This window comes from Diuraphis noxia, unplaced genomic scaffold (assembly GCF_037042655.1).
Source record: "Diuraphis noxia isolate RWA-SAM2 unplaced genomic scaffold, SU_Dnox_SAM2 contig0003, whole genome shotgun sequence".
Classification (NCBI taxonomy): Eukaryota; Metazoa; Arthropoda; class Insecta; order Hemiptera; family Aphididae; genus Diuraphis; species Diuraphis noxia.
Genome location: NW_028301713.1, coordinates 49,593,586 through 49,607,974, shown reverse-complemented (window position 1 = coordinate 49,607,974; position 14,389 = coordinate 49,593,586). Strand labels below are relative to the sequence as shown.

The following is a 14,389-nucleotide window of genomic DNA, read 5'->3' as shown; positions in this document are numbered from 1 at the left end:
CACTCCATATCTTCACTTATTTGTCGCAAACATTTAGCCAGACGTATCTGGCAAAACCATAGGAACCCTACAGATAAAAAAATACTAAGCCGACTCACCAAAGAAGTTCAAGTAGCTTTACAAAACTACCGTGTATCCTCATACAATAGTTACCTGTCAAACATGCGACCGGGTGAATCAAATTTGTGGAAAGCAACAAAACGACTATTAAACCAAGATATCAACACCATTACCCCCTCCGCACTGATGATAAACTTGTCATATCCGATCAAGAAAAATGTGTTGTTTTTTCAAACATGCTGCAAAATACCTTTTATCCCAACCATATCTGTAATCCAAGCAATGACCTAAGAGTAAAACACACCTTAGAACTACCAAATTATGAAGTCCAAAATTCTATTAATTACGTAACGCCAAATGAAATCAAACAAATTATTAAAAATCTCCGGAAAAAAAAATCACCGGGCCATGACAAAATTACAAATCTTATGTTAAAAAAATTACCACCGAAAGGACTAGTGTTTATTACCACTTTATTTAACTCTTTATTGCGTCTTTGTTACTTTCCACCCAAATGGAAAGTTGCAAACATAATACTAATAAGCAAACCAGGGAAGGACAAATCAAATCCTGACAGCTACAGGCCAATCAGCCTCTTATCTTCAATTTCAAAATTTTTTGAAAAAATCATTCACACTAGACTTCTTTTCTATTTAAATGCCATAGATATTATACCTAAATTCCAATTCGGGTTTAGATCAAATCATTCTACGGTTCAACAATTACTTAGAATAACTGAACATATTAATACTGCATTCGAAAAACATTGTCATACTGGAGCGGTATTTATATATATTTCAAAAGCTTTCGATAAAGTCTGGCACGAGGGCCTACTGTTTAAACTAAAATCCATTAATACTCCAACTTACTTGTTCAATATTATTAATTCATTTCTACTTAACAGGCAGTTCGCTGTTAAAATAAATGATAACACCTCAGACCTATGCCTATATCTGCTGGTGTACCTCAGCGCTCTAAGCTTGGTCCCATACTATTTAATATCTATGTTTATGATATTCCCCAGTTACCTCGCACGAACATTGCCCTATTCGCAGACGATACTACAATATTCACAGAATATCGTAACATTGAAGCAGTAACCACAAATCTACAAGCACATCTTCATGAAATATCTTACTGGTGTAAAAAATGGCGTATTCGAATAAATGCGTCAAAAAGCACAGGTGTTATCTTCAGTCTTCGTCCTTACCGCTCCCCTGAACAACTAACATTTAACAATGTAAATATACCTTGGAGCTCGTCAGTAAAATACCTCGGCTTGATATTGGATAAACGGCTAACATGGCAGCCTCATATCTCATCCAAACTTCAACAGGCATATCAGCGCCTCTCTATGTTATATCCTATTCTCAATAAAAAATCGCCAATACAGAAAAAATGCTCTCTTCTAATATATAAACAAATTCTACGTCCACTACTCACTTATGCGTGTCCGGTCTGGGGGAAATGCGCGTCCACTCACATCAATAAAATTCAAATTTTTCAAAATAAAGTGTTACGTATTATTGCCAACGCACCTTGGTTTATAAGGAACGCAAACTTACACAAAGACCTTCTGATCCAGGAAATCACAGACCATATTAAAACTGCATAAAAAAACTTCCATACCTCACTGCTCAACTCCTCTGGCTCACTTCACTATCAACTTCACATACATCCGCCTCAACGTAGATTAAAACGTGGACGTCCGCATGACCTTCTGGTTTAATAACTCCACACAATATACAGCAGCTATTTGTTACTCGTAGCGTCTAATATTAAGTTTTATAACTTGTTATGTATTATATTATATCTGTTTATACCTTTTTATTGTTAACATTATTATATCAGCTCACTGTTACTTAATTATAGTCAGTTACGTCTCGGCGTAACTATCACTAATGTACATATTATACTAGATAGCAAATTCATCATCCTATTTAAATTTTATATAAATTAATAATCATGTTAAAATTGTTAAAAATGTACCATCCATTGTATTATCAATAGATGTAGATAGCCAAGGCTAGGAACATCTTATTGTATCTAATATATAAAAAAAAAAAAAAAAATTATACTTATTATAAGATTATTTTTGTTTACATTCATTGAGTTAAAAATGTGTTTCAAATCAACAATATTAAAAGATTCTGCACATGTTTGTATTGAATGGACTGGAAACGATTAAATTGTTATTGGAAGTCTTTGAGTAAGATTAATTTAATTTATTTTTTATGTTAATAATGTCAAATATATCATAAAATATGTTATCGTTAGTTTATTCGAAGAATGTCAGTAATAATAATATTATTTTGCTGGAAAATTAATTTTTTTTTTAAGTAGCTACTTACTAAAAAGTAAAAAGTATTACCTTAGGTATGAACAGCACAATTTGATTGGCGATACATTTTCTTGTATCCTCCATAATATTGATTTTGAAAAACGCGCTGTAGCCCACAACCACAACTATATTTTTATGATCGATATAATATTAAATACGATATTTATAGTGGCGTAAATTGGCCTCAATTTCTGGTGGTGCAAAGAAATATTTTATTTTCGGTATCTAACCACCAATACTCTAAATTCCTTTGGAAATTCGTGCCGTGAAATTGTTTACCTATCTATAGTAATCTAGTGTCTTAATTGTACCTAGAAATTAGTATAACAATTATAAGGAGTTATTGTTATTTTTCAAGTAACGTTTTTGAAAAGAAAAAAATTAGAAATTGTATTCATTCGTTTAATGTTTAATTAATTAATAAACATACATCATATTTGCTATAACTGTGTGAAAATCTTCAATATTTATATTATTTAACACTAAACAAGATAATAAGGTACCTACAAAGGAAAATATTATGATTTTTTAGTTGTTGGCAAAGTGATAGTGTAGGTATTTAAATAACAGTGTTTGTGAGTGCTGATTTAATTTTGAATACCTGGTTAACTTCTTGTTATTAAAATTATAATTGAATAAACTATCTTAGATTCCTAGATATATTATCTTAAGTATATAGTGCCATGAATTAAGATTTATCTTAATTCGTGAATAGTAATATAAAAACAAATGAAACACGCAGATTATAATTTAACTATAACAGATTTATTATACCAGGTGATTTTTTTTTATCATTGAACTCTCATTATTTCAAAAATTATTAATGTTTTTGAAAATATTTTTTTACATAGTTTCAAGTTGTTAAAAAGCCAACGTTTTTATTAAAAAATTATGTTTTTAAATTTTGTTATCCTTATCATTTTTTAAGTATTTTACTTTTTTGAATGACAACATAGAGTTTTAATTTCATATTCCAAAGTGGAATATTTTTCTGAGTGTTTTAAAGTTTTAAAGTTTAGACAAGCGAAACAACTTGAAACAATTTTTATGATTTTACACAACAAATAAAATAATGCACGCAAAATAATTCAATAAAAATTATATTTTATTATTTACTATGGCTAATGACAATGTATCGGTTCAGACCTAATATAAAGACTAATGACTACCACCTGGCCTCCCGTATAGTGAGTTGGACGACGACGCTCCGTGTAACAATCAAAATCCTGTGTTAGCGGATTCCACGGTCTCGCCGTCGTATAACACACTATTCCTGATGGTCTTAAAAAATAATATTATATTATAATATTATTCAGAGTTTATAACACAATATAAAAAAAATTTTCAAAAACATTAATAATTTTTGAAATAATGAGTGTTCAATGATAAAAAAATCACTCAGTATAAGTTTCAAGCATGTATTTATCAGTCAAATCTACGGTTATTTTTTTTTTTTCAAAATTTGATCTTGAAGACTTGAAATGCTTAGAAAAAAATTGTGACTGCGTATTTTTAATATTTTTCATCTGCCTTTGTAACAATATATTAGGAGATTTCTATTAAATTGTCAATCTTTTTTACCCAACAAATAAAATGTTATTGACATTCATACAAAAAAAAAAAACTAAACAAATTGTAAACTGGAAATGTCCATAAACAGTTCAAAACAAATCAAAATATTTTGAAAATTGTATCGTGTATAGAAAATGATATAGTCATTTATTTTAAATTAACTTACACAGACACAAAAAAATAAAAACACATCACTGTAAAATGATAACATTCATCGCTCCGCTCAAAACCTAAAATGTTTATGAAGTTCGCTAACTCAAAATAGTTTGGAAATTTTTATGATTTTATTCTAATACTTTAGATGTAAATTAAAATATATTTACAGATACTTGTTTAATTAACTAATATATGCTTTTGAAAATAGAAACTATAGGTACCTCTACAAATTTTTATGATTTTCTGGTGGTGCGAACTGGTGGTGCAAGTGCCACATTTGCACCACCCAATTTACGCCACTGGATATTTACATACATCAATTTCATCAATAACATCAGTTGCAAGGTTGCAACCACTCTGTTTCATTACTCCTGGAATGAAATAGGTACAATGTTTAGTTTTTTTTATAAAAATCTTAGAAAATTGTAAGGAATTACAAATTATGTTTGTTACTGCACTGTTATATTTACATACATTTTTAATGTACGTACGCAGTATATAGTATAATACTATAATAGACATTATTTTTCATCGAATATGTAGTTTTTGTAGCTTTAATTTATTTTCTCAAACAATATCAGACAGAACGGAACAAGAATCATCACTGGCATTGCTATCTGGAAGCCAAATTCATTTTGCTGAGAAACGGATCCACATTTAAAGTTATCGTGTTTACCTGATGTTCCTCAAAAAGTCAAAAATATAATAAACTATTATTAATTATCTATAAAAATAATACGATGTGCGCCACAGCTACACAAACAGTAATTTGATTATTGCATCAAACCATTATTCTATTCTGTGATCAAACGCATGAGTGGAAGAAGATCAAACACATTTTTGTAATTTTTAAACTTGGTTCAAAGTGGCTGTGTCTGTGAATGTTAATAATTAATAAATTAATAATTATAAATAACTATTAATAATTATAATATAAAAAAAACATTCAGAAACATTGAACAAAACATGTCAATAGTACACCTTACACAGTGGTGCTTTTACGGCGGCATAGTTATATCTCATCAACACAAAATTATATCGCCGACTGTTCCGTCAGACGAATGTATCAATATAGACGCCGTATGACGTGGCCTCGGGAGTGACGATACTCGACGAGCGACTGCTGTGTGATGACATTATTGATGATGATGTTGAACGAAAAAAAAATAAATAAAAACGTCGATCGAAGAAGTGGTATTGTGGTATCATTGGCGACCGAATTACCATTCCATCACTGATATACACTCTGTATGGTCTCCGCCTTCGCGTACTGTCGGTGAGCCTTGGAGAAAGCGAGAGGGTCACTTACTAGTTACCACCGAACACCGTATGTAATCTGTCACGTATAAATTCACGTTATTTTGCTTTGTCTGGTTGCTTTCGACTATATAAGAGTGCGGAGCTGCTGTTGCTATTACTCGCCTCGAGAACAGCGGGAACTGAAGAACCGCTCGTCTCAAATATTGTCCTTCCGTATGACGTTTTGTGCAGTTCGAACATTGTTCCTGTTCCATAAATGTATAATCAAATCGATAACGATGACAGCAAATTACATGATACAAGACAATATCGTTTGCCATATTATTGATATTACCTATGAGCGTTTGAGCACTCCACCAATAGCATCGGGCCGAGCATATTCGATGTACATGTACTCTGTAGCTACGTTCACGCTATTCAAACACATATTATGATTATGAACCTTGTAAGTTGTAGTCTTGTTTTCACATTTCAAAGTGTCATACAAAATACTGAAAAAATCCAAACTTGGGCCGCACTTCCATGTATAGACATGAATCAATGTACGTTACTTTACATTAGGGCCATACATAATAAACTAATTTCAGTACATAGTCGTATTGTCATAAAATAGCAATTAATAATTAATTAGTCAACCGAGATCATATTATATTCATAATAATATAATATAATTCATTTCATTAATTACGAACTCGCAACCATGTCAAATAAAATGTTATTGCAGCATTATTTTTACTATAAATCATACCATAGCGGCTCGCGGGTGAAGATAGTAGGAGTGCAACTTTAAACATAATATCCTTAATCATATGTATATCAAATTGTAAATTTAAATATAAGAAAATAATATTATAAAACTAATAAAAACATATAATGACACGGACGACCAGTTTTCAAAATGCGAATATAAGACAGCAACATAAAAATGTACACGCACGCATACGATTCCATTGTCTTCGCTTATAATGATTGTATATTTACTATTTATAAATGCTCGGAAGACGCTGCCAGTCGTCCAAACAACGTCGCTCGTGTGTACGTTACCTACCTACCCGTATGCTATTAGTAGCTGAGAAAAACAAATTTAATATTCGCACATTACGAAATATGTATTACAAATTTAGAAAAATTATAATATAATAATATTTAAAAATTTCGGTTTAAATAAAAATTATTCAAAACAAATTAGAAATATGAATACAATTTATTTTCTTATTTCCATTAATTTATTTTAGTAGGGCGTGCTATTGTCCCGTTGTTCTAGCCACGAGCCGCCACCGCGTCATACGCATGTTATTTACCTAACCTATATAATGTACGATTAATGTCTTGGAACACTTGTATCACATTAATTATATTGAATGCATAATCAGATTTTTAATATTATATACGCCTACATTAGCAGCAACATCCAACTTAATTTTATTATACGATATATTGTGAAAGTCTTAGATAACGCTCATCTCACCGGGCACTAATTTCATGTATTCAACCATCCAACGTAATCTTACGAAGGATTGGCACGTAATAGGTTCATCCCAGATCGAAAGTTCGATCAGATCTTTGAACTCGTTGCTCACTTGTGCAGTTCTGCGCCTCGACCGGTATTGCATATTTTATTAGGTACTCGTATATATTCATTATTGTGGCACCAGGGAGGTACTTCTCATAAATAAATCAATAATAATGTTAATAATAATAATGTTTTATGTAATGTAAAAAATAAACGTTCCAATGAAAAATGTGTCTTCATTTCATAAATATCGCTTTATGGGGCTATGGCATTGGAGCAATGTGATGGCTCACCTCAAATTAGCTTTATAAATTTGCGGCTCCCATTAAAGTTAAGGTTAGTGGCCACCCCTATAATATAATAAGTTGCAGGTTCGGCACAACCAGTATGTTTTATGTAGGTATAATAATAGGTACCTAGTGTAATAATTTTTATGTGCAGATACGTAAAAATTCACATTAACAGTTAAAATAATAAATAATATTGCTGCACAACCTATACGGCCCAACAGAATATAATAATAACAAAGGTAATATATATTAATAATATACGGCCCTTCTGGCCCAACAGAATAAAATATAATACTATATATACATGCGGCTCCTCTGGTCCAACAGAATAATGTAACCAAGACCTATCATATAATAGGTAGTAAATGTAATTGGTAGCATGTACATACTGTTATAACTCATTTATTTAATACGGTTGTTATTTTAAATTTCTGATAATGATCGAATAATTAATAGCTAATAATCGGAGGTAATAAACGAATGAGAGTAAAAACATAGATTAAACATACACTAGATAGCCCACTGCCATACAGAATATGGAAACACGTCAATTAGTAAAGCATGGTGCCAATAGACAGCGCCAGCGATGTCAATGTAAAAAGAATTCTATATTTGTGTATAGCCCTGAATGGCGCGTGTCGTTGTTTAGATTAAAATAAACAGTAATAAGAAATAATATTATTTATAACTAGCAAGCTACTAATAAATAATAAATTAGCTTTAGATTATGATGTACAGCTGTTGCATTTAAGCGTGTTAGTAACGTATTAGTTTTGTCTGCATTGTACCTACTTTTACGTAGCTTTTTCATTCTCATAATACCTACCATTCGATAATGTCTGTTGCACGTGACAATAAATGTTGCTTTTTTAACTGTGGAAAGAGTCCTCGAAATCATCCCAATTTAAAACTATACCGTTTTCCTAAAAATGTCAATAGATCAAGACAATGGATCTGTAAATCAGGTATTAGCATAAACCTATACACTTACAGGCACTAAAATTGCGTACACTATGGGTCTATGGCCTATGTGTGTCTATGACAAAATTTGTGTGGTACTAAATGTGAAGTGTGTACTACTGTATACTATATTTAAAAGTGTGTAGCAAACTAGCAAATAATATTGGTTTTTTTATGATTCTGAAAATCATTCTTCCCCTGCAATCCGTCATGATATAGGTCGTTGATCATATCATCTTAACATAGTTAATGTTCATTATAAAGTTTTTAATTTAAAACAAATAAATGTCTTAAATTAATTAAATAGGTACCTACCTAGGTGGCTAGGTAAAAAAATATGTGTTTAAATTGCATTATTAATTGGAATCACAAAAACAATCTTTTAGATAAACAAATATTGTGGTAGGTATTGGTTTAATGGTTACGTGTGTGAAGTTGGGTGACCAAAGCTAGGTGACTACTTTTCGGGCGGGTAGTGATAAGAAACCTTGTACGTTGGGTTGCGTTCTTTAAATTTCAAGGGTGCCAAACTATTAGTTTATGTTGCATCGAAACTATAAAGTAGATGTCACCCTATGTCACTTAATAATTATTTGTTTCAAAAGTATATAAATAAATATTAAATTATATTGGCGTCGTTACCACGATAATTATACCAAACATATTATTGTCATAATTACATTATGCTTATGACAAACCAATATTAATTGAAAGTTAGGTTATAAATCTCTCTAAATTCGAACACACGTTCTAACAAATGTACATAGCTCATTATTACTTTTGCAGTTTACATAACTCATTAAAAGTTTAAACTGTTTAACGATATCATTTGTTAGAGATCACACTTTTCGGAAACAGTTAAGTTTACTACCGTAGTAGTACACCATACTGCAGCTTAACAATTATGTAATTATGTTATGTTAATTGTTTTTATTTAATTGTAAATTTTAATTAATGTTTGAATCTCGTTTGTGATCATCACTATATGTCTTGTAATTATTGAAATAATAAACTTGCTCCTCTGTAAGTAGATTTTAATTGTGTATAATATCATTAATTTAAGAAATACTTATTATGCATATAATACATAATAATATGCTCATTGCTCAGATACTATTGTTTAGTGACCTACCTTCCTCAAAATAAATATCGATTGTAACATTACAGTTTATACAACCATTTTGCAAAAAACTATATGTATTGTAGAAACAATTGCCTAAGTTATAATTAATATTAATACATTTATTTGTCATAAATGTAAAAATTAAATTCAACACCTATAAAAATAATAGTATGTGGAGACTATGTGATATTCATGTTTTTAAGGTAACGTACAGAGCTAATACCGACTAGTACCTAGGTATCTAATGTCACAATATACAATATCAAATAAAATTATATTATATTTTAATTGTGTTTATATCATTTTTATACATTTGTTAATTAGCTGTTATAAATATTATGATACAGACAGTAAAATATGTTTGTGTTACACACATGTGACAGTTAGTTTGGTAATCCCTACCACATCCCGTGTTTACTACCCAATATTTTACAGGATATCTACCGATGTATTAGAAATATTCTAGGTAGATTAAAAAGATGGATGGACATTTGGAGTTTATACGATTATTTATTTTTGTAAGTAAAATATATAATAAATAATAATATGTATCAAATTATGGCATATATCAAAGTTGTTACTTGTTTGTATAACTGTAAAAACATATAGGTAAAGAAATAATTTTCATAATGAGAAATAGTTTTTAATACGTTTTAGAATAACTGAAACTGTTTCTATATGTAAGGTAGTATTGTATTAAAGTTCTAAGTATTTAAGTTTTCAATATTAATTATTAAATGTATTTGAGATTCTCTTGACATAAAAAAAAAAATTTTAATTTTGAAAATGTATATATTATTCAAATAGTTAATGTAATTGATCATTCAGATTCTGGGTCTTAAGTGGCCTCAGTATTAACTTAAAACATACTTAAGTCATATTCATACATACTATAATGGTTTATATTTGAAATTATTCATTCAATAAATGGGTAAAAAAAAAAATGTCTTTTTAATTGAGTATTCATTACTCACACAGCAAAATTATATTTTCAAAATATTGTGTAAATATTTTTTGCGAACATTAAAATATTTTATTTAGATTGTCAGAATGTTTTAAAATATTTGAAAAAGTATTTTTTGGCAGGACATTAAACGTTTCCACAATATTGTATATATATATATATATTTTCACAACATTATAGCATATATAGTAGCTGTATATTATTAATATATATATTATAATAGTATACTATTAAATACCATAAGTAATGACAAAAACATTTATATGCAGTTTATTATTTATAAGTATGAAACATCCAGTCACAGTTCTATCATTGAAGGAGTGTTCATGTTTTTAGTGTTTTAGCTCGCAATCTGTTGGATAACTAGATTTCATGACACGATAAGTAAATACAACTTTCTCTTGTACTTCCCATTGTATTTATTTTCCCAACCATTTTCATGCAGTTTACATTTACTGTTGTACACAAGATTGGATTATTGCATTTATTATTGAACTCAGTATTGTTGTATCCTTTTTAGACTTAATTTAATTTAATTATTAAAATGATACATGTGTAATATTTATTGTTTGAATATTCAATATTTGGTAAGTGACAATCGTCAGCACAGGCTACAGGCATCATAGAATTAATAATTGTTCTACAAAAAATAATTATAAAGAAACTAAAGATTAATTTTAAAATTAAAGTTCGTTTTTATAATAACATAATTTTATAACAAGTTGTTTGGATTGCTACGCCGATTCGCGACAAAGTATTCCGATAACAGCGGTCAACGACCTTGCGGTGGTTAATTAAATCCGACTCCGACGCCGCCGCCGCCGTATATCGCAATCAAACGATTAACGAATTCTTAATTATTATATAAAGTAAGTTGCGTCGGTGTGTCTGTGTGTGACACATACGGCCGAACTGCGCATTGTCATTTTTCTTTTGCGTATTACGCGTTACGTGCGAACAGTGCATTATTATTGACGATTGTGTGCGTTATCCATATCGCGAGACGCGAGTACCGGCGGCGAAAGTGCCTGGGCCGACGGCATATTACTAATATATTTTGGTCATCGTGGATGCTGTGGTCGAATGTATACCCTCGTCGTGGATTATGCGCCTCATCCACACTTCACACAATTGCACGAGCGCGGGCCACCCGATTCCTTTTTTGTTAACGTATTAGAATTAATTGTATTACTGTATTACCAGGTCTCGGCTCGGTCGCGTGGGTAGAACCAATTTGTGTGGAGCGTAGGTGAAAAGGTAACGGACTGACGAGTTCTTATATTAATATATCATATTATTCGTGTATTATTGGTTTTATACCACCTAGTATTATATTATACTATTCGTATACTATTGGTTTATACCACCTGTCTTTGTATTAATATATTGTACGTGTATCGGTGGTCTTTGTACCACGCACTATTTAATATCTTGTTTGTATGTTGTTGGTTTTTTGCACCACATGTAATCTATTATATTATCTATATGTATACCGTTGGTTTTTATACCACATATTATTTATTATTTTTTTTTTTTTTTATTAGAAATAAGCCTCGGCTGCGGAGGCCATTGGCTGACATAGTTTACATTGTTAATGATAATTGTTGTATACACTATTTACATTATTTACAAAAACATTACACATATTACACATATTACAACATAATACATTATAGTTTATTAATTGGGTTGGTCTTGATTAAAAAGGACATCATGCGGCTAATGTTGTCTGGGTGGAGGGCTTCCGATATAATATTTGATACTCCAGCTTCTCGTTTGTCCGATTCGAAGGAACGGCATTCAGATACGATGTGTTTGATAGATAGAAGTGTACCACAACTGGCGCAAATGGGTGGGTCTTCTTTCTTCATCAAGTACTGGTGAGTTAGCTGCGTGTGTCCTATGCGCATTCTATTTATGGAGACTTCCATCTTTCTTGAAAAATCAGGTGAGGAATGCCATGTGTGAATGGTGTTTTTGATTTGGTTAAGTTTAGAGGCGCCTTGTTTCCATTCCCGTAGCCATAAATTGTTTGCAATTGTTTTTGATAAGGATCTGGCGTCGTTTAGGGTAAAACAGTTGAGTTTAATAGCGTCAGGGGAGGTTAATGCTTGACGAGCTTTTTCGTCAGCTCTTTCATTACCCGAGATTTGATTGTGGCTAGGAATCCAAATCAGAGTGATTGAGTGGCCTGACTGTGTAAGATCGTTGAGTTGGTTATGTATTTTCCTGGTGATCTCATTTGGGGTGATGAGGTTATCGATACTTCTTAACGTGCTTAGTGAGTCGCTTAGGATTACTGCTTTATGTGTGTGTGTTGTTTTAATGAGGTCCAGGGCAAAGGAGATTGCCACTGCCTCAGCTGTGTAAATTGAGCTAAAGTTTGGTAGTCTCAGCATGCTGACGTGGTCATGGAGTACTACCACTGCTCCAACTCCATTTTCCATTTTAGAGCCGTCAGTGTAAATTTTGGTGTAGTCGTGAAGATCGTCAATGATTGAATGGAGTTGTTGATTGTAAATTAAGGGCGAGGTGTCTTTCTTCGAGAGTGAACTAAGTTCACTGTTCACGTAGTTTTTTAATAACCAAGGTGGTGACTGTATATTTTCGTTTTTTATAACGTCAAGATGTGGGAATGGGATGTCTTTTAGGGCGTTTGTGATCTGTTTCGAAACATTGAGATTATTTTGGGAGCGTCTGGCTGCTAATAGCATGGAGCTTTGAACTCTCCTGATGTAAAGTGGGGCTACACCGGCTGTGTTAAGCACACTGGGAATGGGGCTAGAGCGATATGCTCCGGTGACAAGCCTTAGCCCTGTGTTGTGTACAGTATCGATCATTTTGAGTGCCAATGTTCTAGCATTTATAAATAGGAAGGAATTATATTCGAGCCTAGAAAGAATGAGTGCTTTGTATATTTGTAATAAACTAGATGAGTGACTTCCCCATGACTTGTGTGCCAGACATTTTAGGGTATTCATTCTTATAAGCGAGTCTTTTCGGATAGACTTGAGATGAGGTATCCACGTGTTTCTTTAATCGAACAGAACGCCTAATATTTTGATGGATTTTTTTATTGGGATGGGGATATTGTACATTGATATGGTGCTATTGCCAATATTTCTTTTATTTGTGAAGAAAATGCATTGGGACTTTTCAACTGAAAAAGAGAAACCGGAAATAAGTGTCCAGGCTTGTAGTGCTGATATTGCTTCCTGCAGGTAGTTTGTAGTCCTAATCGGATTGATGCCTCTACAGAAGATATTGAAGTCGTCGGCGAATAGTGTGCACTTTACAGGAGAATGTATAACTTGAGGTATATCATTAATCGCTAATAGAAACAACGTGACTGACAGTGTAGATCCTTGAGGTACACCATTCGTTTGAACATATATCTTTGATAGCTTTTCATTGCACTTCACTTGGAAGGTTCTGTCAGTAAGGAAGTTCTTTACAAAGTTAAATAAATTACCGTTAGAGATGAAGTTTGACAGTGTTTTAAGAATACGAGGGCGAAACGTGGTATCGTATGCTTTTGATATGTCGAGGGCTATGAGGCCCATCATATGTTTTGCATCGAGAGTTGAATGTATTTCATCTTGGATGTCGTGTAGTGTATTAGAAGTACTTCTATATCTCCGGAAGCCGTTCTGTCGAGGGTCTAGGATGTTGTTTTTTTCAAAAAACCATCTGAGTCTGGAATCTATAATTTTTTCCAATATCTTTGCCATGGTATTCAGGAGCGATATAGGTCTGTATGATTTAATATCGAATTTATTTTTTTCCGGTTTGGGTATTGGAATGGTAATGGAGTGTTTCCAATTTTGTGGTATTTGCCCGGAGGACCATATTTTGTTGAATAATTTAATGATTGAAATTAAGGCAGACATAGGGAGGTTGTGAATAAATTTGTATGGTATTCCATCTGGTCCTGGGGAGACACTGGAGAATTTAGCTAAAACTTTGATCATATCAGCTAATAGAATTGGGGAGTTAAGTTTTGTCTGCTCGTCTGAGTGGGGGTTGATGTTGGATAAATAAAGTTGGTTCCTCATGTGTACGTTATTTTCGAAAAAGGTTGTGTTGTAGTTTTCGTCTGAACTATTATGGTGGAAGAAGTTTCCAAAGAGATTGGGTATTACATCGGGGT

At 31.9% G+C, this 14,389-nt stretch overlaps 1 protein-coding gene across 1 annotated transcript; it reads right to left on the bottom strand.

Annotated features, from left to right (window-relative positions):
* Nucleotides 1-11,909: 11,909 nt before the first annotated feature.
* On the bottom strand, nt 11,910-13,220 carry LOC149057488 (uncharacterized). The gene has a single exon (XM_089223436.1). It carries the CDS (start codon nt 13,218-13,220, stop codon nt 11,910-11,912), a length of 1,311 nt encoding a protein of 436 aa, XP_089079562.1.
* Between the last annotated feature and the right edge of the window lie 1,169 nt (nt 13,221-14,389).